At 42.7% G+C, this 23,009-nt stretch overlaps 1 protein-coding gene and 1 non-coding gene across 2 annotated transcripts in view; one reads left to right on the forward strand and one right to left on the reverse strand.

The window, feature by feature from the left end:
• Positions 1-1,841: 1,841 nt before the first annotated feature.
• The window catches only part of FAM227A (family with sequence similarity 227 member A), a 37,372-nt gene continuing 16,204 nt past the window's right edge, over positions 1,842-23,009 (reverse strand). Inside the window, exons 8-13 of the mRNA XM_069586020.1 lie at positions 17,261-17,330; positions 14,634-14,728; positions 11,162-11,319; positions 9,164-9,316; positions 5,604-5,744; positions 1,842-2,058 (exon numbers count right to left, since the gene is read on the reverse strand). Of these exons, the coding sequence (XP_069442121.1) occupies positions 1,965-2,058; positions 5,604-5,744; positions 9,164-9,316; positions 11,162-11,319; positions 14,634-14,728; positions 17,261-17,330 (711 nt within the window). The 3' untranslated portion in view covers positions 1,842-1,964. The remainder of the gene's footprint in view (positions 2,059-5,603; positions 5,745-9,163; positions 9,317-11,161; positions 11,320-14,633; positions 14,729-17,260; positions 17,331-23,009) is intronic.
• Positions 20,022-20,128, forward strand: LOC138438365 (U6 spliceosomal RNA). The gene has a single exon (XR_011256304.1). It is a non-coding gene; the product is annotated as a U6 spliceosomal RNA (small nuclear RNA).

The raw sequence follows: 23,009 nt of genomic DNA on the forward strand, positions 1-23,009 counted from the left end.
CTATTTTAGAGTAAATCCAACAGCACGTGAAAACTTCATCCAAAAAGTTCTTTTGATTCTTAGACAAGGATTCATGCAGGTGAGATGGAAGGTGATAAGATAAAGACTATTTCATTTTTCTGCATTGGATTTGACTTCTTGATCACCTTTCTGTGGGTGAACCATAAAGACACAAAGAGAAGTAGGTTAAAAAACCAATGTGGTCAAGAGAATGAAGAAAGGAATTCCCAACAGTATCTAAACAGCCTGGAAATGAACCACCTAGAGTGAAGTAGAGCAGAAGGCTGGGAAATGGAGGTGAAACTGATAGATTATGTAAAGTGACTGAATGTACTGGGAGAATTTGGAGATAGACTGTGATAAGTATATTAAAAAAGGAAAAAAAGAAAACAAGTAGATTGAAAAAGAGACTTAGTTCCAGCGACAGCAAAGAGTTTTGCAAGAAACAAAAACAGTGAAAGTATATTCTGTAGCTCATGGTAATGGTGTTGATGGTATAATAATACTGATTAAGGAACCAGCCAAAATCACAATAGAAACACATTGGCAGGATGGGAGAGGGACAGTGTGTGCATGTGTGAGTCTAGTCCTCACCTTTCTGTGAGAATTCAATAGATAATGCCGAACACTAGAAAATCAAGAGCACCAGGGTATTTAAACATATGGAGGAAAACAAATAACAAAACAGTTAAGAAAGTGGAAAGTGTTGCTGTGGAATAGGCAAGGGGGTCTGGAAGAGCGCAATTTTTGTAACAAGCTGTTAGCTGAGTTCTCATAAATGTTTTATTAAGAGAGATATAAGATCAAGAAAGCTTGGAGCTGCTGCTGCTGCTAAGTTGCTTCAGTCGTGTCCGACTCTGTGCAACCCCATAGACGGCAGCCCACCAGGCTCCCCCGTTCCTGGGATTCTCCAGGCAAGAGTACTGGAGTGGGTTGCCACTGCCTTCTCCAAAAGCTTGAGACTACTGATTAAAAAGATAGCCAGGATTTCACGTAGAGATAGATGTTTGTGGAAGACTTTGCAAATCCCCTGAAGTACATTCATAATTCCATCATGTAGCCCACCATCTGCCACCAGGACTTGAAAAGTCCAAATATGGCCATGTGGTTCCCTGTTTAATATGGTTCATGGATTCCCACCACTTAGATACTAAAGTGGTTTTGTTTAGAAAATTCCTTCATGGTTTGTCCAGGAATCTTCTCCAGGTTCGTCCCTCCTAGAGCCCCTCACATGCTTCCTTGACCTCCTGCCATGTTACTTGCTGCATCTGAGTCTTTGCCTCTGCTGCTCCCGACCGGGTCGGGAAGATCCCCTGGAGAAGGGAATGGCAACCCCCTCCAGTATCTTGCCTGGAAAATCCTATGGACAGCGGAGCCTGGAGGACTGCAGTTCATGGGGTCACAAAGAATTAGGACCTGACTTAGCAACTGAACACGCACGTACATGTTTGTATTGTGTTGAGCTTAATGCTTGGCACAGAGTAAACACTAAATTGGTAGCCATTATTATTATAAACAAAGTGAAAGTGTTAATCGCTCAGTTGTCTCTTTGCGACCCCATGAACTGTAGCCCTCGAGGCTCCTCTGTCCATGGAATTCTCTGGGTGAGAATACCGGAGTGGTTTGCCATTCCTTTCTCCAAGGGATCTTCCTGACCCAGGGATAGAACCCAGGTCTCCCGCATCGCAGGTGGATTCTTTACCGTCTGAGCCACCACTTAACATTGTTAGCTATATAAGTGAAATAATGGGTAAAAGAGTAAATGCATGAGTAAATGTAGTGACCTAAGGAAAAATCTCCCCACTCCTGCTTTTCACTCAACCTAGGAAAAACTATAGTGGAACCTTTCCCCTACACTGGGAATATTTATTTCTATTTCTCAGTCTTTGGCCACAAGTTTCTTTTTCTCCTGTTTTTGTTCTACTAGCAGGCACGTCAGAAATGTTGTGGGAGCTTCCAAGTTCCTACAGGGAAAAGAGTTCATCAGTGCTTGATGGTGAGAAGGAAGAGTCAGTCGAATTCTGTTTCCATTCTCCATTCCTCTCTTCTTTTTCCTTCCTGTGGGGGAAACAAAAAAGACATTTACAAAAATTGGCTCAAAACTTCACTGTGATCTCTTCAAAGGTTTCCCTAGAATCTTGATAAGTACTGAAAGAAAAAGTTTACAAATCAGCCAAAACACTGGCAATAGCAAATAACTGAAGCAGAGTGCTGAACACATGGCAATGACTCCCTCATTCATCTGCTAAGTACTGACTGAGGATCTGTTGGGTGCTAAGCCCTGGAGGGAAAAAAAAGGTCATCTAGGGCAGTATTCCTGACCTCAAGGACAAATCTCAATTTATGGACAAGCAAATCTGTGACTAGAATATGCTATGTTCTGTGGTATGTGATCAGGAAAGCACAGGACAATACCCTGAGTGGGTAAATCAGGGAAGACTTCCTGGAGGTGATGTCTGAGCTGGGTTTTAAGGGTTACTGAGGGGTTAGCTAGATTAAGAAGTAGGGTGAAAAGCTGTAAACTGAAAGGGTGGGGGAGGGATAGAATGGGAGTTTGGGATTAGCAGATATAAACTATTATACATAAAATGAATAAATGACAAAAGTTTTACTGTACAGCACAGGGGACTATATTCAATATCCTGAGACAAACTGTAGTGGAAAGAATATAAAAAAGAATTTATTTTTATGTATAACTGAATCACTTTTCTGTACAGCAGAAATTAACACAACATTGTAAATCAACTATACTTCAATAAAAAAAAGAAGTAATTGAAAGATAGTCATGTCTGAGGGAATAATAACAATATTGGTGAATTAGATTAGTTGGCTTTTTGTATTTCTGAGAATCTAATCTGGATAGCAGAAAGACTGCTAATGAGTCACCATTGAATTTACAGGATTCTGTGGCTCAAACAGGTGGGCCTCAAGCTAAACTATTATTTTTAAAATGTGAAGGAAGGAAGGAAAATTTCCTTCCCAGTTTGAAGTAAAATTTCACCTAGAAGGTTGAAAGTTTTCCTTCATTAAATTTCTCAAATCATTATGCTTTGGTTTCTTTACCTCTGAAATGTAGAGTATAACACCATCTATCTGTGGTAGAGATGGTTATTTAACAACTCATCCACTCTTACATTAAGATGGTAATGTACCCAGATTTAAAAAACAAACAACTAATTTCCCAGTCTCCTTTGAAGCTAACATCACCGTGTGACTAATATCTGGCCCTTGAAATAAATTGGTAATGTTATATGATATTTCCAAGGAGGTTATTAAAAAGGGAGAAGTTAAAAGAAATTGACTACACATGGGCATGAGGGATCTTTCTAGGGTGATGAAAAAGTTCTAAAGCTAAATTGCAGTAATTGTTGCAAATCTCTGTAAATTTACTAAAATCACTGAATTGCACTGGCAAAGTGGGCAAATGTTAGGTAAGTTGTACCTCATTAATATTATAAAATCATAATCATTTTTATTTTAACAAAAGAACATTTTAAATATTTTAAAACAATGTTTATTAAAAAGAAAGAAATTGCTGTAGCCATGCATTCACGTTCTAGCAATGAGATGTAAGTGGAAATGTTGTTTGGGACTTCTGGAAATGCTCCTTAAAAGAGAATGTGGCTATAGATTAAAAGTAAATGAATGAAGAAAAATACACCATGCTAATACTGATCAAAAGAGAGCAAGGGTAACTATACTAATTTCAGACAGAGCAGATTCAAAAGCAAAAAAAGTTATCAGGGATAAAGAAGGACATTATATAATGATAAAGTGGTCAGTTCTCCAAGAAGACATAACAATTCTTACTGTATTGCTCCTAACAAAGCAGCATCAAGCTACACAAGGAAAAAACTGCTTGAAAACAAGGACAAATAGGTGACTCCAATATCATAGTCAGAAACTTCCACACTCCTCTAATGGGAAATGGACAGATCCAGCAGGCAGGTAATCGGTAAGGACATACTTGAGCTCAACAATACCATAATCAACTGGATGTAATTGACATCTGTAGACTGCATCACCCCAAACAGCAGATTATACAGTCTCTGAAAGCTCACATGTAACATTCACCAAGACAGACCAAATTCTGGGCCAAAAAAATATACCTAAACAAATCTGAAAAAAGATAAATCACATTTTGCCTACTCTCAGACCAAGATGGAATCTAACTGGAAATCAATAGCAGAGAGAGAGAGCTGGAAAATCCCCAAATACTTGGAGATTAAACAACATACTTCTAAACAACACATAGGTCAAAGAAAACTCAAGAGAAATTGCTATAAAACTCATCAAATCCTCCGGGGTTTGGACACACAGTTTCGAGGACAGGCACCTACTGTGTCCCCACTTCACCTGGCAAACGATAAGTCTCTTCTTTTCTACTTCATCCAACACTCTGTCTCTGGGGTTCGATTTGGCACTGGTGTTCAGAAGCTGAGCTTTCGGCATCACCATCAGAGACTTTTGCGAGGCTTAGTTTATGGAGGCTGGGAAAGGGTGTCTCTCTTTCTTTCAGGTCATACACTATAAGGACATAGGCTTGGGGCTGTTCTTGGCGCTCTTTCTTTCAAGGGCAGTTCAGTTCAGTTGCTCAGTTGTGTCTGACTCTTTGCGACCCCATGAACCGCAGCACGCTAGGCCTCCCTGTCCATCACCAACTCCCAGAGTTTACCCAAACTCATGTCCACTGAGTCGGTGATGCCATCCAACCATCTCATCCTCTGTTGTCCCCTTTTCCTCCTGCCCTCAATCTTTCCCAGCATCAGGGTCTTTTCTTTCAAGGGCAGAAGTAGCTTGAAAAGCAAGCCAGCACACAGGAACAGAGGGTCATAAAAGAAAGGGAGACGACTTCCCTGGTGATCCAGTGGACAAGAATCTGCCTGCCAATATACGTGACTCCTGTTGGATCTCTGGTCCAGGAAGATCTCACATGCCTCAGGGCAACTGAGCCCGAGAGCCAAAAGCCACAACTATCACAAGTACTGAGCCGCCCCCAACCCCTGCGCTCTGGAGCCTGCAAGCACCGCAACTAATGAATCCCATGTGCCCTAGAGCCCAGGCTCTGTAACAAAAGAAGCCACCACAGTGAGAAGCCCTTGCCCTGCAATGAAGAGTAGCCCCTACTCACTGCAACTAGAGAAAGCCCACGTGCAGCAACAAAGACCCAGTAAAGCCTACCTAAATAAATTAAAAATTTTTTAAAGAAACAAAGAAAAGGAAAGAATCTGTAAAAATCTTTGAGCCTTCAGGTCTATCATACCTGCAGCCAGTCTGTCTGTGGCCTTTCCAGTTACAAAAACCATGAGATTTTCCTTCCACTCAAGCTGGTTTGAGTTGGTTTTGTGGCACTTGCAAGCTAAGACCTCTGACTCAAACAGTTCATAAAGTACAAGTATTTGGCATAGAGGAAGTACAAGGTCATTGGTAGCCCTTATAGTTACCATTAATAATAATAAAAATAAAGTGAGAATTGAGTGATTAACACATAAAAGTGAGTGGACTTTTATAAAAATATTATATATATATATATCTTTCCATGTATTAAGAATTCCTACAATGTTCACATTTCTACTTTTCCTATGGCCTTTGTTCAAACAAACCTCAAAATAAACTCAGTCTCCCTCTGATAAATTCTTCTGGATTTCTTTTCAGGAGTATCCTCAAAGAGGGTTGAAGCCTGGATGAACGTGTGGTTTGCCTTTTTTTTGTCTTTTGCTCTTTGATCAATATTCTTCACCTCCCTGTGGGAAAATCACAAAGACACATGGAAGAAGACTAAAGAGTCAGCATTGTCTTTTTACTCTTTACTCTGTCTTCGCATTAAAAAGTGGCAGATCTTTACAAATTCACTCATTACATCTGTCAAGAGCAACTGACTGAAGCAGAAAGTTGGCCACACAGCAGCAACTCAGTCACCAAGCTCCTGCTCTGTGCTGGGAGTCATACGGCCCTGGGGGATACAGAGAAATAAGACATTGTCCCTGCCTCAGCAGAATGTACTCAAATTAAGAAGACAGGTGAGGAAAACCAACCATCTGAGAGAAAGCTGAAGCATGAACTTGAGGCGAGCGGAATTCAGTTTGGGGTTCTGCCATTTGCTGTGTGTCCTTGAGTAAGTTAGTTAACCTCTCCTTGCTAGTGTACTCATCTCAACATGGTAACAATAGAACCGAGTATAATGTTGAGGGTAAATTGAGTTACGTAGGTCACGCGATTAGCACAGGGCCTTGTAGTAACACACAGGAAGTGCTCAGTAAATGTCAGTTTCTGCTGCTGCTATTATGATAGGAGACGCTTTTCAGTGGAATTGGGAAGTATACCAGCTGACCTTTGAAAAGTGAGTAGACCTCTATTCAATGAAGAAACAAGTTATGGACATTCAAGGTAGTCAAAATAGCAATAAAAATACATTCAAGTGAATTAAGATGGTGTCATATATACTTCTCTGCTGCTATGGAATAGATGTAAAAAGACTGGTCGCAGGAAACTACTGTTGACCTTGGCCTGAACCGGTGGTTATTCCAACGTCTTACCCCAAGTCAAAAGAAAAAAATCATGTTGACACAACATTCTCACTTTTGGCATCCTTTTTTCCTAACCTTCTGAAGCCAGCTTCTGCTTGCAGTAGAGAGGGAAACAAGCAGCAAACCGCACTTGTCTTCATTGTGATGACATTTTCTAACAGGAAAGCTTGGACATAAATCCTTGATAGTATTTTCTACCGGAGAAAGGAAAGGGCAACCCACTCCACTATTCTTGCCTGGAAGATTCCATGGACAGAGGAGCCTGGCGGGCTACAGTCCATGGGGTCACAAAGAATCAGACATGACTGAACAACTGAGCAGTATTTCCTATATTGTCATTTCTTGGGATTTTGAAGCCTATACAACTCTTGTTGTTGAGTTGCTAAGTCATGTCCAACAATTTTGCGATCCCACGGACTGTAGCATGTCAGACTCCTCTGTCCACGGGATTTCCCAAGCAAGAATACTGGAGAGGGTTGCCATTTTCTTCTCCAATACCTGTCTTAGGCGCCTATTTTCCACTAGTAAGAGCACCTTTAGCTTGTATGACAGGGTCATATGGCGAAACATTTCATAAAATTCTGCAAAGGGTGTTTTGAATTGCGGGTGCTTGGCCCCCATACAAGTCTAAGGGTCACGGCTCTGACTCACAGGAAACGAAGTTCAGCAGCAGCGACTGATCCCGCTCTTTCATTGCAGCTCCAACTGCATGTGCTAACTAGGTTCCTCCCCCACCTAGAGCAGAGATCCCTGCAAGATAGCTCCTGGATTGCCTTTTCTTTCTTTGTATATTTATTTACTTTATTTTTATTTATTTGTCTGTCTGTCTTGGGTCCTAGCTGTGGCACGTGTGCTCAGTAGTTGCAGCACACAGGCTTAGTAGCTCTGAGGCATGTGGGATCTTAGTTCCCCGACCAGGGGTCAAATCTGCATCCCCTGCACAGCAAGGCAGATTTTAAACCACTGGACACCAGGGGAGTCCCCGGATTGCCTTTTCTAAGGAACACTGCTCTAGGCCTCCCCAGTAGCAAACTTTCCAACTCCAAGACCTGGTGCTGCTTTGGATCCTGCAGTTTTTGGGGAATGAGGTCACATGTATTACCTCTGCTGTTGCTGCTGCTGCTAAGTCACTTCAGTCGTGTCTGACTCTGTGTGACCCCATAGATGGCAGCCCACCAGGCTCCCCTGTCCCTGGGATTCTCCAGGCAAGAACACTGGAGTGGGTTTGTATGACCTCTAAGAGCCGTCATTTGCTGAGCACTTCCTGTGAGCCAGGTACCAACCTAGACATCTCCTTTAACCCACACAACTACTCTGTTAGTAGTGTCTTTGCTTTACAGATGGGGTATCCAAGACTCACATGAGCTAAATGATGGACCTAATTCATAGAGAGGATGAGACAGAGCTGTGCCTGCAGCTTCAGTCTGACCACCTTCAATCCCAGTGCTCCAAATGGATATGCCACATTACAGATGCTGTGCTCAGTCACTCAGTCATGTACGACTCTGCAACCCCGTGGACTGCAGCCTGCCAGGCTCCTCTGTCCTTGGGAATTCTCCAGGTGAGAATACTAGAGTGGGTTGCCACGCCCTCCCTCCAGGGGATCTTCCCAGGCCAGGGATCAAACGCAGGTCTCCCACAGTGCAGGTGGATTCTTTACTGCCTGAGCCACAAGGGAGGCACATTAGGGGAACAAGTGGTAATTGACATCCCCAAAGAGTCCTAGCCCACCTACAACTAATATTCCACACGGGCATTTGTCATCTTCCATTATTGTTATGGAATAACAATAAAGACTGTTCAAAAATTTAAACATATATAAAAGTAAAGAAAGTTATATAATTAACATCATTTACCCATTATCTTGCTTCAAAAGTTATCAATATGAAGTCAATCTTGATTCTCCTTTGTTTCCCTGTCCCCATGCCAAATGGGTCAATTTAAGGCAAATCTTAGACACTGTGTCATTTCAGCCATAAATACTTCATAATATATCTAAGACACAACTCTTTAAAAAATAACTACAAACTTATTGTAATATCTTTAAGAAAGGAACACTCTAATAAAAGAAATTTCTTAATATCACTTAAAACCAGGTCAACGTTCAAATTTCCCCAGTTATCTCATAATTGAGATAATTATCTCAACTGGTTGACTTAAGTCCAGATCCAAACAATGTTTTGATTAACATATCTCTCCAGTGTCTTCTAAACAACAACAGCTCCTCCTCCCTCCTCTTCTATTTTCCTTGCTTTTCATGTGTTGAGGAAACCGGTTTATCCAGTTTATTTGTCCTATAGAATTTCCTATTCTAGATTCACCAATTGCACCCCTGGAGATACAGATATATGTGCCCAGGAAAAAAGACTGGATGGATTTATAGAAAAATATTGGCAATGTGAATGTGTACCTGTAGGTGTTTTTCCAGGTTCTATGTTTTCATTGTGAATAAATGTTTTTGTAGTCAGGAAAAAAAATAACTTGTAAAAAGAAAAAGACCTGGTCTCTGTTATTGTGGAATTTACATTCTGAACGCACGGGTTATAGGGCTGGACCCCAGTTACAAATTAGCGTGACATGCTGCAATAGACAAATGCTGAAACCACGCCTCTTTCCCTCAAAGGCCCCTTAAATACCTGAGGAAGTTGTCCTGCAGCTCCTTCAGGTACTCGTCAAAGTAATTCCACTCACTCCAGTGAAGCCAGTTCAGCTGGTGAAAGTTTTCCCTCCGCTTCTTCATGTTGCTCAGTGTCAGGTTGATGACCTCAGCATAGGTCAGGGTGGACTCAGTGGCTTTAATGTCAAGGAAAACCCCACACCGTCACTTGGTATTGACTCAGCTTTGTTGGTGGGATATGTCCAGGGCATGGGGAGGAGGGAGGTGAGATGCCCGAGTGGGGAAACTGACCTGCTTCTAGAAATCTGAGCAGGAAACCCTCCATGGCCTTGATCGTGGCCTGCTTGGGAAAGAAAAAGCCTAACCTCTCCATGGCTTGGCCACTCTCCCATCTTTAATAAAGTCCTTCTCCCCTCCTGCTGATGGGAGGGCTGTGTGCTATGCTCAGTCGGTAAGCTGTGTCTGATCCTTTGCAACCCCATGGACTGTAGCCCGCCAGGCTCCTCTGTCCATGGGATTTCCCAGGCAAGAATACTGGCGCAGGTTGCCATTTCCTTCTCCAGGGGATCTTCCTCACCCAGGGACTGAACCCACATCTCTTGCGTCTCATGCATAAGCAGGCAGATTTATTTTTTACCACTGCATCACCTAGGAAGCTCCTGGAAGGCCTAGAAGCGCTTATTTTAGACTCCCATCTAAAATTCTTACTCTATTGTCAAAGTGGTGAATAGAAAGGGATTCCAACTTTCCTTTCCTTTCCTTTCAGGCCCAATTCTGATTCCCTATCTCATGTTTGTATTAATATGGTGAAAAGTTCTCTCTACCTTCCCCTCCCTTCCACCCCTTCTGAACTGGTCAGAATCTCAGTTACACTCATCACGAGCTGTGGGACATCAGACAATGTATGCCACCCTCTGTGCCTCCATTGCTATATCTATAAAATAGGGATAATAATACCTACCTCAGATGCTGTTAATGAGAATAATGATGGTCACTACTTTTTTTAGTACCAGCTCTATGCCATTTAATCCTGGTCACAACACTATTGATTTGGTGTGACTATCCTCATTTTAGGAATGAGTTGATAAAGATACTGAGCTTAGAGTTGAAGGTGCGCACATGAGATCTTGAAGCCAGTGGGCTATTGAACTGGGACTCAAATCCAGGGGTGGGTTTCCCCAACCTAGGCTCTTTCTACTACACTACACTGTCCTTACAGAGGACAGTGATGAGGTGATATAAGGGAAAGCATTTTATAAATAACAAAGTACTGTGCCGACAGGTAGCATTCACTCAATCACTTGTTACCTGCCAGGCGCTGTACCTGTTCTCTACATTACAACCCTATGAGGCAGGTACTGTTATCCCCATTTTATAGGTGAAAAAATGAGGCTCAGAGAGAAGCTGGAATTTGTCTAAGATCACTCAGCTGGTAAGCAGTTGAGTTGGTTCCTGAATCCAGGTCTATTTGATCCCATGTTCTGACCCTCAGTGGAAACTGCTAAGACTCAGACACCAACACATATCACACCTATTTTCTAAAGATATGGGTTTTGACCATATCTTTACGATAAATGTCAATGGGGCCAGGAATTTGCTAATGGGTCTTGCGGAGGGGTGTGTGTGTGTGAGGAGGATGCTAGAAGAAACACACACCTAGACACCAAAATTCCTGATCAATATATACGGTGGGGTCAGCGGGCATCTGGGTGGCATTAGTAAATTGCAAAGTATGTTACAGTCCCTAAGTAGCCCATTCTGTATGGTAGATAGGAAGAGATTTTGCACACAGGGAAATCTGACTTGCCCAGGGTCCCCCACAGCATGAGGCAGGTTTTGAATTAAAATGAGCAAGATTCTGACCCATAGGCATGTATCAATGGTCACCCTTGATAGGTCCCTACTATGTGTCAGGTGCTGTGCTGAGGGTTAGATGTGTCTTTCTTCACCCTTGCTTCGGGGTAGGGGAAGCAGGGATCTGGAGTGGTGTGTGTCTAACCCACGGTGGAAAGGATATGGGATGGTCTTGGTTCTTTCTCTTCTGACCATCAACAGGTCTTGGCCATGCTGCTGCAGGGTGGAGTAGTTCAGGAGGAAGTACACAATCAGAGGGCTCTTCCCATAAATGTTGAAGAGGTTTGGAGTCAGCGGAGGGCTTTTGCAGGCAGGGTAAGACTGAGTAGGAAAGAGAGAGGAGTAAAATAAAGGATATTGTCATTTTTACAGTATGTATTAAGAAATGTAAAAGTACCCATATCTTTTATCTAGGAACTCATTTTAGGATGCTACCCTAAGGAAAATTACCCACAAGCAAAAAAGATTTAGGCACTACGATGTTTACTGCAGTGATAATTACTACAGCAGAAGATTGGAATAATCTAAATGTTCAAGGAGATGTTGATATCTCTACCCAAAGGAATAGTATGCCACTATTAAAATGTTTACTAAGAGTTGGCACTAAAATACAGTTTTAGATGCAACAGTGATTTTAAAAATCAAGATACAAAATTAGGTAGATAATATTATGTATATTGTATAAAATAAATATAATTATATGAAATAAATCAAACAAAAAAAGATAGATGAGAGACTAGAAGCCTAGTTCCTAAAATGTCAGCAACTCACTCAGCAAATATATAGTGGGTGACTACCATGTATACACACTGATCTAGACACTGGCATATCAGCCGATAATAGGACACATTCCAGCCCTAAAGGGCTTGTATTATAGTTGAGAGAAAAACAACAAACTAAACAACAAGTAAGAAAGTACATGATACTATGGAATAATAAGGGCTTCAGGTAAGAATCAAGCAGATCAAGGGGTGTGGGTGGTGGTATGGGAGACTGGGGAGGAGAGGAATCTTTCCCATGGAGTGGTCAGGGAGGGCTGCCTTGAGGAGGAGTGATCCTGGCAGACCCTGAACAATGGAAGGAAGATCTGGGCGATGTTCCAGGCAAGGGGGACAGCAAGTGCAAGAGAACCCCCAGACAGACAGGAGCTTGCTGTGGCTGAGGGATGGAAAACAGGCCCGCATGGCTCAAAAGAGAACAAATGATGACGCTGAAGAAGGAGTGGGGTCTCCGGGCCACGGAAAGGAGCTAGAATTTTCTAAGTGTGGCTGAAGCCATCGGGAAGGTTTCGAGCTGGGTTACAACATGATCGGATTAATTTTTTTCTAAAGCTCCCTTTAACTGATGTGTGGAGAAATGACTGCAGTGGGTGAGCAATGGAGACAAGAAGAGCCCTTAGGAGACCTCTACAGTGGTTTGGTTAGTGCTGGGGCTGGGGCTGGGTAGTTGGGAGGGAGGTGAGAAGTGATGGGATTTGTGATTATACTGTAAAAGCAGAATTGGCAGGATTTAACGGAATCAAAGTAGGTATGAGAAAGAGGGGGAGTCAAGGATGACTCTAAAGGGTTAGGTGCCAGGTGCCCAGCTGGGAAAGTCTGGGGAAGAAAAGGTTGACAGAGTAGAACAATCCAGAGGTTTGTTTGGGATGTTCTGTATTTGAGATGCTGAATAGATATCAGGAAAGAGAATTGGCAGGGGCTGACAGTGATTTGTTTTCTTTCCTTATATTCCTCTGCCTTTTCTCCAAAATCTCTGTAGTGATCGTGTACTACTTTTGTTATTTTTTGTTGTTGTTATTTTTTAAAACAAGTTTTATTTTGAAGAAGTGGTTATAATTTAACCAGACAAAAATTCTGTCTCATGAATAAATGCTGTAGTAGCACCTAACCACATTATTCTCTAATCCTATTTACTTTGTTTTATTTTACTTTATTTTTTAATTAAAAAAACACATGTATTTATTTACTAAATATTTATTTGGCCACACCAGGTCTTAGTTATGGCATGTTCTTTTAGTTTAGTTGCAGTATATGGGATCTTTTTTAGCTGTCACATGTGGGATCTTTAGCTGCAGCACATGGAATCTAGTTCCCCAACCAGGGACCAGACCTGGGCCACCCCACCCCCCACCCCCCGGCATTTGGAGGGTGAAGTCTTAGCCACTGGACCACCAGGGAAGTCCCTAATCATATTCATTTTCATTGCTTAATGAGATTTCCTTCATCTATAGCAGGCTCTGGAGAAGGCGATGGCACCCCACTCCAGTACTCTTGCCTGGAAAATCCCATGGACAGAGGAGCCTGGTAGGCTGCAGTCCAGGGGGTCGCGAAGAGTCGGACATGACTGAGCGACTTCACTTTGACTTTTCACTTTCATGCATTGGAGAAGGAAATGGCAACCTACTCCAGTATTCTTGCCTAGAGAATCCCAGGGATGGGGAAGCCTGGTGGGCTGCCGTCTATGGGGTCGCACAGAGTCAGACATGACTGAAGTGACTTAGCAGTATAGCAGGCTCTCTCCACCTTGGCACTTAGCCATTTGGGGCCAGATAGTCCTTTGCTGTGGGAGACTGTCCTGGGCACTGTAGAAGGCTGAGCGGCATCCTTGGTCTCCACGGAATAGATACTAGCAGTACTTTGCCCCCACACCCAGTTGTGACAACCAGAAATCCCTCCAGACATGGCCAAATGTCTCCTGGGGGGCAAAACTGCCCCCAGCTGGGAATCACTACTCTTTAGCAAGATCCTACTGGTATCACAGAAACTTGGAGTCAGAAGGGAACTCATAGATCATTTAGTCCCATAATTCCTAAAGCCCCATCTCCCAGTGAGGGCCAGTCTGTGCCATTATGAAATAGCAACCCAGTATTCCAGTAATCTTGCCTGGAGAATTCCATGGACAGAGGAGCCTGGTGGGCTACAGTCCATAGGGTCACAAGCAACTTCACACACATGCACACTTATTTGGCTGTGCTGGGTCTTTGTTTCAGCATGCTCTGAGCATCAGTTTCCTCACTAATAAACTAAAGAATAGCAGGAGTAATTGTTTCAAAGGATTGTGACAGTAAAATAAAATACACTGTATGCATAGGTTTAGTATGGTGGTGCTGGTGGCTTAGTTGCTAAGTCATGTCCGACTCCTGCAATGCCGTGGACAGTAGCTTGCCAGGCACCTCTGTCCATGACATTCTCCAAGCAAGAATACTGGAGCGGGTTGCCATTTCCTTCTCCACAGGTTTAGTATAATGCCTGACATATAGTAAGTGTTTATTACATGTTATTTATCATCACTACCTCAGATAAACCTCATTAGACCACCAGGACCTAGTAATTATTGTCCACATTTTATAGAGTAGGAAACAGAGGCCCAGGGTTCTCTTTCCATTACAACTAGGCTCCTGAGTTTCAAGCAAATAATTTAAATCTGGAGAAATCCAGGCTAAATTGCTCACTCAAACTTGTGCCCGCTTCAGTCAGTAATTATCTGCAGGAGATTTCCTTACTCTATTAACTGAGTCTACAATCAGAAACACCCCAGTTTTTACTCTGCCATTTTCACAGACCTAAATTTTCCAGCCAGAACTCCTAGCACCTTTTAAGCCATCTCTACTATGAAACTTGCAATCACGTGCTCACCTGCTTAGGAAGCATACTCTCAAGTTCTCTTGCGGCTGATATCCTCTTGACTTGTTTTGTGGGTCTCCTCAAAACCGGAGTCTGATAGGTATGCTCTGTCAGTACAATATTAGCAAAAAATGATCAATAGAATTGTCAGCTAGGATGAGAAAAGGAAACAAGAATTTAAATGACTGTGGATTTTTCATCAGACCATTGAGACCAGAGGCTGTGGAACAACATTGAAAAGTACAGAAAGAAAAGAACTGTCAACCCAGAATTCTATATCCAGAAAAAACATCCTTCAAAAATGAAGGTGAAATAAAGACATTATCAGAAGAAAGAAAACCAAGAGAACTAATTAAGCAGGCCTATTTTAAATGGAGGATTTTTTTTGGTGGAGGGAGGGGATGTAAGAAGGAAAATGATTCCAGAGGGAAACCTGGAACTTCAGAAATGAAGGAAAAGCAACAGAAACTGTAAATACCTGGTTATCTATCATAAGTACAATATATACAGTAATATAGAATATAAACAATAAATATATAATATATATTGTAAACATATCTGGTTGTATATAGTAAATATAATACTGTATTTTCTCCTCTTACATTCTTTAAAATACGTATGATGATCACTTTGGAATACTGTATGGCAGTTCCTCAAAATGTTAAACATAAGACCCAGCAATTCCACCCTTGGTGTACATATATCCAAGAGAAATGAAAACATATATCTACACAAAACATTTGCATATGAATGTTCACAGCAGCAATATTTATAATAGTTACAAAGTACAAATAACTCAAACAGGAAAAAATAAAATCACTATATCTAAAACAGTTGTGGAATGCTTAGTGTTCAGAAGAAACTCTATAACATTTTTCATATTAGCAAAAGGCGTTTCATTTCTACTCAGTTCAAAATATTTTCTAATTTCCTTTAATTCTTCCTCTTTGACTCATACGTCTACATTAATTGAATATATATGTAGATTTGGGGGACTTGCAAAGTCTCCCACAAATATTTACCTCTATTTGGAACCCCCCATACCTCTCAATGAGTGGTCCCCAAGTTTGAGGGTTTTTTTAATGGTTTTACTGAGATATAATTTACATACCTCTTTGCACCTCCCTTTCTCCATCAAGAAAAGAGATTGCTTAACTTCAAATACTGATGACGTGTGAAATAATCTAGGATGATACTTAAGAGTTATGTTCTAACACAGTTTTCTTAGGTTCTGTATTTGTCTATTTGGCACCCATTAATTACAGGGCCAAACTAATGACCAAAGTTGTCTACATCTCCTGCATGAACCAGAGGCCATATCTGACTCTCACAGTTCAGTTCAGTTCAGTCGCTCAGTCGTGTCCGACTTTTTGTGACCCCATGCACGCCAGGCTTCCCTGTCCATCACCAACTCCCAGAGCTTACTCAAATTCATGTCTATCAAGTCAGTGATGCCATCCAACCATCTCATCCTCTGTCATCCCCTTCTCTTCGTGCTTTCAATCTTACCCAGCATCAGGGTCTTTCCCAATGAGTCAGTTCTTCACTCAGATGGCCAAAGTATTGGAGTTTCAACTTCTGCATCAGTCCTTCCAATGAACACCCAGGGCTGATCTCCTTCAGAATGGACTGGTTGGATCTCCTTGCAGTCCAAGGGACTCTCAAGAGTCTCCTCCAACACCACAGTTCAAAAGTGTCAATTCTTTGATGCTCAGCTTTCTTTATAGTCCAACTCTCACATCCATACATGACTACTGGAAAATCATAGCTTTGATGAGATGGACCTTTGTTGGCAAAGTAATGTCTCTGCTTTTTAATATGTTGTCTAGGTTGGTCATAGCTTTTCTTCCAAGGAGCAAGCATCTAACTCTCATACCAAACCAATATTTCTCCTGACTTAAATCATCCCGGTCCAGGTGTCAGACCACTAGAGACAGCCTTTATGCCCTAAAGCCCACCAGAATTATTCAATACAGCCAATTCTATGCTGTTTAAACTGTCATATCTGGCCTTTCCTAAGGAAATTCCAGTAAAGGCTGTGGCCTATGCCTTCCCCTTACTCCCTTCTGCCTCCTGAGAACACTGGAGCTTCCTCCTATAACCCTGATTGGCAAGCTATGCCTCCCATTACTAGGACTGAGAACATGAAGTTTCTTTTAATGGCACTGACCTATGTAGTCACTTAGTCACCTTTGTGTTGGGCTGGCCAAAAGGTTCATTTAGGTTTTCCTACACTATCTTACAGAAAAACCCAAATGAACTTTTTGGCCCACTCAATAAATTAACACCCAGGCACAAACAGGTTTCTAACTCGATAAATTCTGTTTTCTGATGGGGGAGAGGAGCAGTAATCATCTCTCAGGTTTCTTTTTCCAGTGCTGTCAATCTCTCCTCCCCACAGATATCAACACTGTGCTGAACTCACTATCACAAAAGTGGAACTTAATGAGTGATAACCGAACTGAAAAGACAGTTATGTCTTCTCATAAGATGTTACCTACTTCCAAGACCCAAGGCTAGAACCATAAGTGTAAATGAGGACAGCAGATTAGGTTTTTAAAAAAACAACAAGAAACTAGGGTTTTGAAGATAATAACTAAATCAAAAGCCTACATTTCCCCTTTGGGTGGTTAATGTACCTTTTGGGCCATCCACTGAATTTTTCTGGGCAGAACTGGCTCTCTCATTGGTTGAATTCATATCAGCAAACTCCAGGAGAGAGAAAACACACACAAAAATCACAGAAGAACAAATTTAATAAAACTGGTAGTGAGAGGAATACAAAAAGTATACATGCAATTTCATAGGTATCTTTCCTTGTTCTCAGCAAAGGTACGTAAGGGAGACCTTTCAGGCAGAGCTCAACAACTCAGCCCTCCATCCTGGGAGCATGGGGGAAAGAGATGTAGAAAACATGTGAGCTGGGGTTTGAGGCAAACTGGGGTTCTAGTCTCTGCCCTGTCACAGTGGCCTGTGATCTTGGGCAAGTCAATGAATGTCTTGATTGCCTGGTTTCCTCACGGGGTTCTTAAGGGGATTAAGTCAGCTAATGAACGCAGAGCGCAGTTGTCGCTCATGCTTGAAGTGCTCTCTGCAGACACTGCATGGTTGTTTATGCAATCACTCACCACACCTCCTTCAGAAGACATTTCATTGAGCAACTGTGTCTGGCACTGAGCCAAACCTGAAACCTAGTCCCTGCTGAGAGGAGCTATGAGTCTAGCCGGGACGATAATAGGAAACCACAGTTATGCTAAGGTAATTGGAAAGTACCACATATTTGTTACAGAAGTAACATAACTCGGGATTAGGTTTGCACATGAGTGACAGAGACTTGAAATGAATAGTGATTCTATTAGTAGCAATGTCTCTCCCATATAACAATCTGAAGGTAGGCAATTCAGGGTTTATACATTATTTCTCCTGTGATAAATCTTAAGGACTCTGACTTCTTCTAGCTCTGTTCCACTTTTCCTAAGATAGGACCTTCATTCTTAGGGTCCAAGACGGCAACTAGAGCTCCAGTCATCACATTCGCATTCCAAGCAGCAGAACAGAGAAAAGGACAAAGAGATGAAGGAATCTTCTTTTTCTTCTAGGAAGACTCCCAGAAGCTGCCACATGGCACATCTATTTATATCTCATTTACTGGATCTTAGTCACATGGCTACACATGGATGGAAGGAAGGTAAGGAAATGTAACCTTTTCTTTACAGGTTCTCTCTTTTTAAAAAATTATGTTATGTGTGTTACGTATTTGACTGCACCTGTTCTTAGCTGCAGCACGTGGGATCTTTAGTTCCTGCATGTGGGATCTAGTTTCCTGATCAAGGATTGAAACCTGGCTCCCCTGCATTAGGAATGCAGAGTTTTAGCCACTGGACCACTTGGGAAGTCTCTCTCTTTTCTACAGGGGGAGGAAACAACAAATATTGGAAATAGCTGATAATCTGTCACAAGCAATACCAGCAGAGTATTCTAGGAAGCCCCAGCGGGAATGCTTGATTCTGTTTGGGGCAGAGCTGGAGGGCTTCCAAGGAGAGAAGACATTTTCATTCTGTCTTTAAAGATGAGTAGGAGTTTGGCAGTCTTAAACAGATGGCCCACCAAGTGGCAGACAAACAGCCCTCCAGCCTCAACAATCATCACTTTGCTTTTACATAAATATGATATTTGAATGGGAAGAAGAAAGCTAAAAGGACTTCCCATCCACCATGCAGCTGGTTGTCCAACAGCAGCTGCGTTTTACAGTGTCGAAGTGGTTACTTGGATTTGTTAGAGAAAAGACATTCGCAGAGCTCAGTGAAGCATCACACTCATTGATTACAGGCTTCAGAGAGCTCTGTCATGGAGCGGACAATAGTCACAAGGAGATGGACTTGGTTGAAGTCATTAGACCTTCGCATTTGTTGGAGAGGCAGTAGGATGATGCAGAAAGAGCTCAGATTAATAGCTTTCTATGTCAGCTGAAGTTAGTCATGTGGCCTAGGGCAAGTTTTCACCAGTTTCAGTCTATTTCTCCTTTTGTTAGATAAAGATAATAATGACCTACCATGCAGGGATGCTGTAAACGCTAGGATAGGATACACACAGAAAATTTGCACATGGTGGACTCTCCAAACTATCTTCCCACCCACTCTCATGTGTTCTGCTCAGCAACCCCCTCTCTGAGCATGTGAGGCACTGTTGTTGGGATGGGGGCGTAAATTAAGACCCCTCTGGGACCCCTTTCCCACCGCAGCACAGTGGAGATGGGACCGTTCCGCCCTGTCACCCTGCCACTCAGATTCTGCACACTGAAGGCTTAGCTGTGATAGAACAGAGCAGCAGGGAGACCAGCTTTTGAGCCACTGTTGACACTCAATCCTGGGATGCCCAGAGACATCTGCGAGAGATGTGGGCTTGGCAGATCTGGTATCAGCAGGTACAGGAATGAGCGTCAGGAATTTGGGTCATTATTGTTAAATGACCCTTATGTACCTTTGCTCTGGAACTTGAGGAAATTTTGGTTAAAATGAGAAAACATTCTGACAGGACATGGCTAGACAACAATTTATGGGATGGCACCTCTTCCTGGATTGAATCTTTAAGAATTAGTACCAATCATGGGCTTCCCCGGTGGTCCAGTGGTTAAGAATCTGCCTGCCAATACAAGGGACATGGGTTCAATTCCTGGTCCAGGAAGAACCCACATGCTGCAGAGCAACTACACCCGTGCTCCACAACTATTAAACCTGTGCTCTAGAGCCTGGGATCCGCAGCTACTGAAGCCCTTGAGCCCAGAGCCTGTGCTCCACAACAAGAGGAGTCCCAGTTTGCAGCAATTAGAGAAAGCCTGTGAGCAACAAAAACCCAACGCAGCCAAAAATAAAATTAATTAATTTTAAAAATACCAGCCATGTGCTCGCTTCGGCAGCACATATACTAAAATTGGAACGATACAGAGAAGATTAGCATGGCCCCTGCGCAAGGATGACACGCAAATTCGTGAAGCGTTCCATATTTTTTGTAAGAATTAAAGATTTTAAAATTTAAAAAATAAAAAACTAAAATTAAAAAAAAAAAAATACCAGCCATGATGCCCATTTCATAAACAAGAACACAAAGGCTCAGATTTGCTCTAGAACTGATAAAGCTATCTACCTGATAGGTGGCCTCACCTAGACGAAAATTTAGCTCTTCTGAACCAAGCCTAGTATGTCTTCCCGCCTGGGCCTAGGGCTGCACAGTGGTCATGCACTCGTAGTTTCCATATTTTGTCACAAATATGTAAAACTTGGGAAGAAATTGTTTTTTTTCTGTAACCCTGGCCTCTCCTTCAGTCTAGCCTAGAATGTTTCACTACCCATGTGACATCTCCACTTGCACCTCTCACAGGCATCTTAAAGTTAACAAGTTCAAAACTGAATTCTTGATAGTCTCCTACCCCAGACCCTACACTTTCCATCTCACAAACCCCACACCCTGTTCAGCTGCATAAGCCACACACTGGAACACATCCTTGACTCCTCCCTTTCCTTCTGATCCACCCCACTCCCAAAGCCATCCATTAGCACGTCCTGAAAGATCAATATCCCCAAAACACAATCTAGGCCTCTCTGCTTCTTGCTTCCTGCTGTCACTGCCTCTTCCTTGAAAAGTCGCTCAGTTGTGTCTGACTCTTTGCGACCCCACGGACTAGTCCATGGAATTCTCCAGGCCAGAATACTGGAGTGGGGAGCCTTTCCCATCTTCAGGGGATCTTTCCAACCCAGGGATCGAACCCAGGTCTCCCACATTGCAGGCGGATTCTTTACCACCAGAGCCACAAGGGAAGCCCTTACACAACTACAAAAGCCTCCTAACTGGTGTCCTGTCTCCTCCCTTCATTATACTCTCCATCTTCAGAAAACAGTGTGATCTTTTAAAAATAGAAATCAGATGTCACTCCCCTATTTAAGCGCATTCCTGTAGCACTGAAATTGTATCCATACACCGTACTGTGGCCAAGCCAACATTGCAGAATATAACCCCTGCTGCTTTTCCAGGATCAATCCCTGCCCCTCTTCCATACTCACCCTGGGCTACAGGATCACTGGCCTTCTCCCTGTTCCCTGAAAATATCAACTCCCCACTTTTGCTTCAGGGCCTTTGCATATGCTGTTCTCATTTCCTGGAAGGTTCTTTCCTTCGCTTTTCTAATGGCTGGCTCCTTCTCGTCCTTTGGTTCTCAACTCATATGGCACATCCTGGAGGTGTCATTTGTCACGCGCTCTCGATGTACTCCATGAGCTTCCCTGGCGGCTCAGACTGTAAAGAATATGCCTCAACGAGGGAGACCTGGGTTTGATCCCTGGGTTGGATGATCTCCTGGAGAAGGGAATGCAACCCATTCCAGTATTCTTGCCTGAGAATTCCATGGACAGAGGAGCCTGGCGGGCTCCTGTCCATGGGGTCGCAAAGAGTTAACTGGACACAACGGAGTCACTAACACTTTCTTTTTTTTTCCTCCATGTACATAAGACCCAGGCCCCAAAGTGACTGAAAGACTTCAGCTACTCTCCCAGCTTCTTCTGTGACTGAGCGCAGACATTTTACCCAGGCTCTCGCCCTCAGATGCAATGCACCTGCCTGAGAATTTAAGATGGAAATGGGCAAGGTGAGGAAGTGAGGAACCAAGCAGACTTCAGCTTCTGGAAAGACTGTAACAGGAGCAACTGGCTTTTCAAGGAAAGAAGGGTAGAGTTCTGAGCATTAGTCCCCTCTACTAGAGGTCAGTGCACAACATTCTTGGTGGCACGGCCTCTGAAACTAATGCCCTGGCCCATCCTGGGGAACCACATACCACTAATACTCTTTATTATAGCACTAATACTAATTATGGGATTGGGGGTAGGAGGAGAAGGGGATGACAGAGGATGAGATGGCTGGATGGACATGAGTTTGGGTAAACTCCGGGAGCTGGTGATGGATAGGGAGGCCTGGTGTGCTGCGATTCATGGGGTCACAAAGAGTTGGATATGACTGAGCAACTGAACTGAATACTAATTATATTACTATTATTCCACTAATACTAGTACCACTAATATTCTTTATTATAATATATTCTTCGTGTTTAAAGCAGCTGGATTAGCTTCTGTGTTTGCAAATAAGAACTACGATGATGACTCCTCCTTATAAAGGTCTTATTTGACTGTTCTCCCATATTTATTAAGTGAACAAGTGACTCAGTCTCTAATAGGTAGGAGCCCTTACTTATAGCTGAGCCTCACAGGGGAAGCCAGATACATAGTTAGATGCTTTTTTATTCCCACTCTGCAAATTCGCAACATGAAGCTGGAATAGGGCATACCACAGGGTAAGACTTAAAACCTGCCGCTCGTCCGTTCAACTGTGGACTCCCAGACAGATTGCTGCCACTGAAAAGCACATTTTGAACACAGCCAACTATCTCCCTGAGCAGATGGGAAAGCGTGTCTGCTAAAAACAAGAGAGAAGCTCTGTCCCCACCGTGGAATTCGATGACTCCCTCCATTCTGGTTTGCCCAGTAAAACTTCAGCTGCTTTTAAGGTTGGAAAGCTTTTGATTATTTCTATTTCTGGGGCAGAAAATGGACTCTCTTAGCTGGGTTTCTGAAATAACTGTCGGAAGATTTAATGTATTCCAGTACAAAGAAAATACATTTGCTTGACACAGTTGTGACAGGCAGTGCAAAAACACTGAATAATATTTTGTTCTCGGTCTGGGAGTGACAGCTGTCCCTCCACAGTGCCTGCTCTGTCTATACTTCTGGAGGCTGATATTTATACTGTGTGTGCATGCTCAGTTGTACTCTTTGTGACTTTTTGCCACCCCATGGACTGTAGCCTGCCGGGCTCCTCTGTCCATGGACTTTCCCAGGCCGGAAT

This window comes from Ovis canadensis, chromosome 3, assembly GCF_042477335.2.
Source record: "Ovis canadensis isolate MfBH-ARS-UI-01 breed Bighorn chromosome 3, ARS-UI_OviCan_v2, whole genome shotgun sequence".
Lineage (NCBI taxonomy): Eukaryota > Metazoa > Chordata > Mammalia > Artiodactyla > Bovidae > Ovis > Ovis canadensis.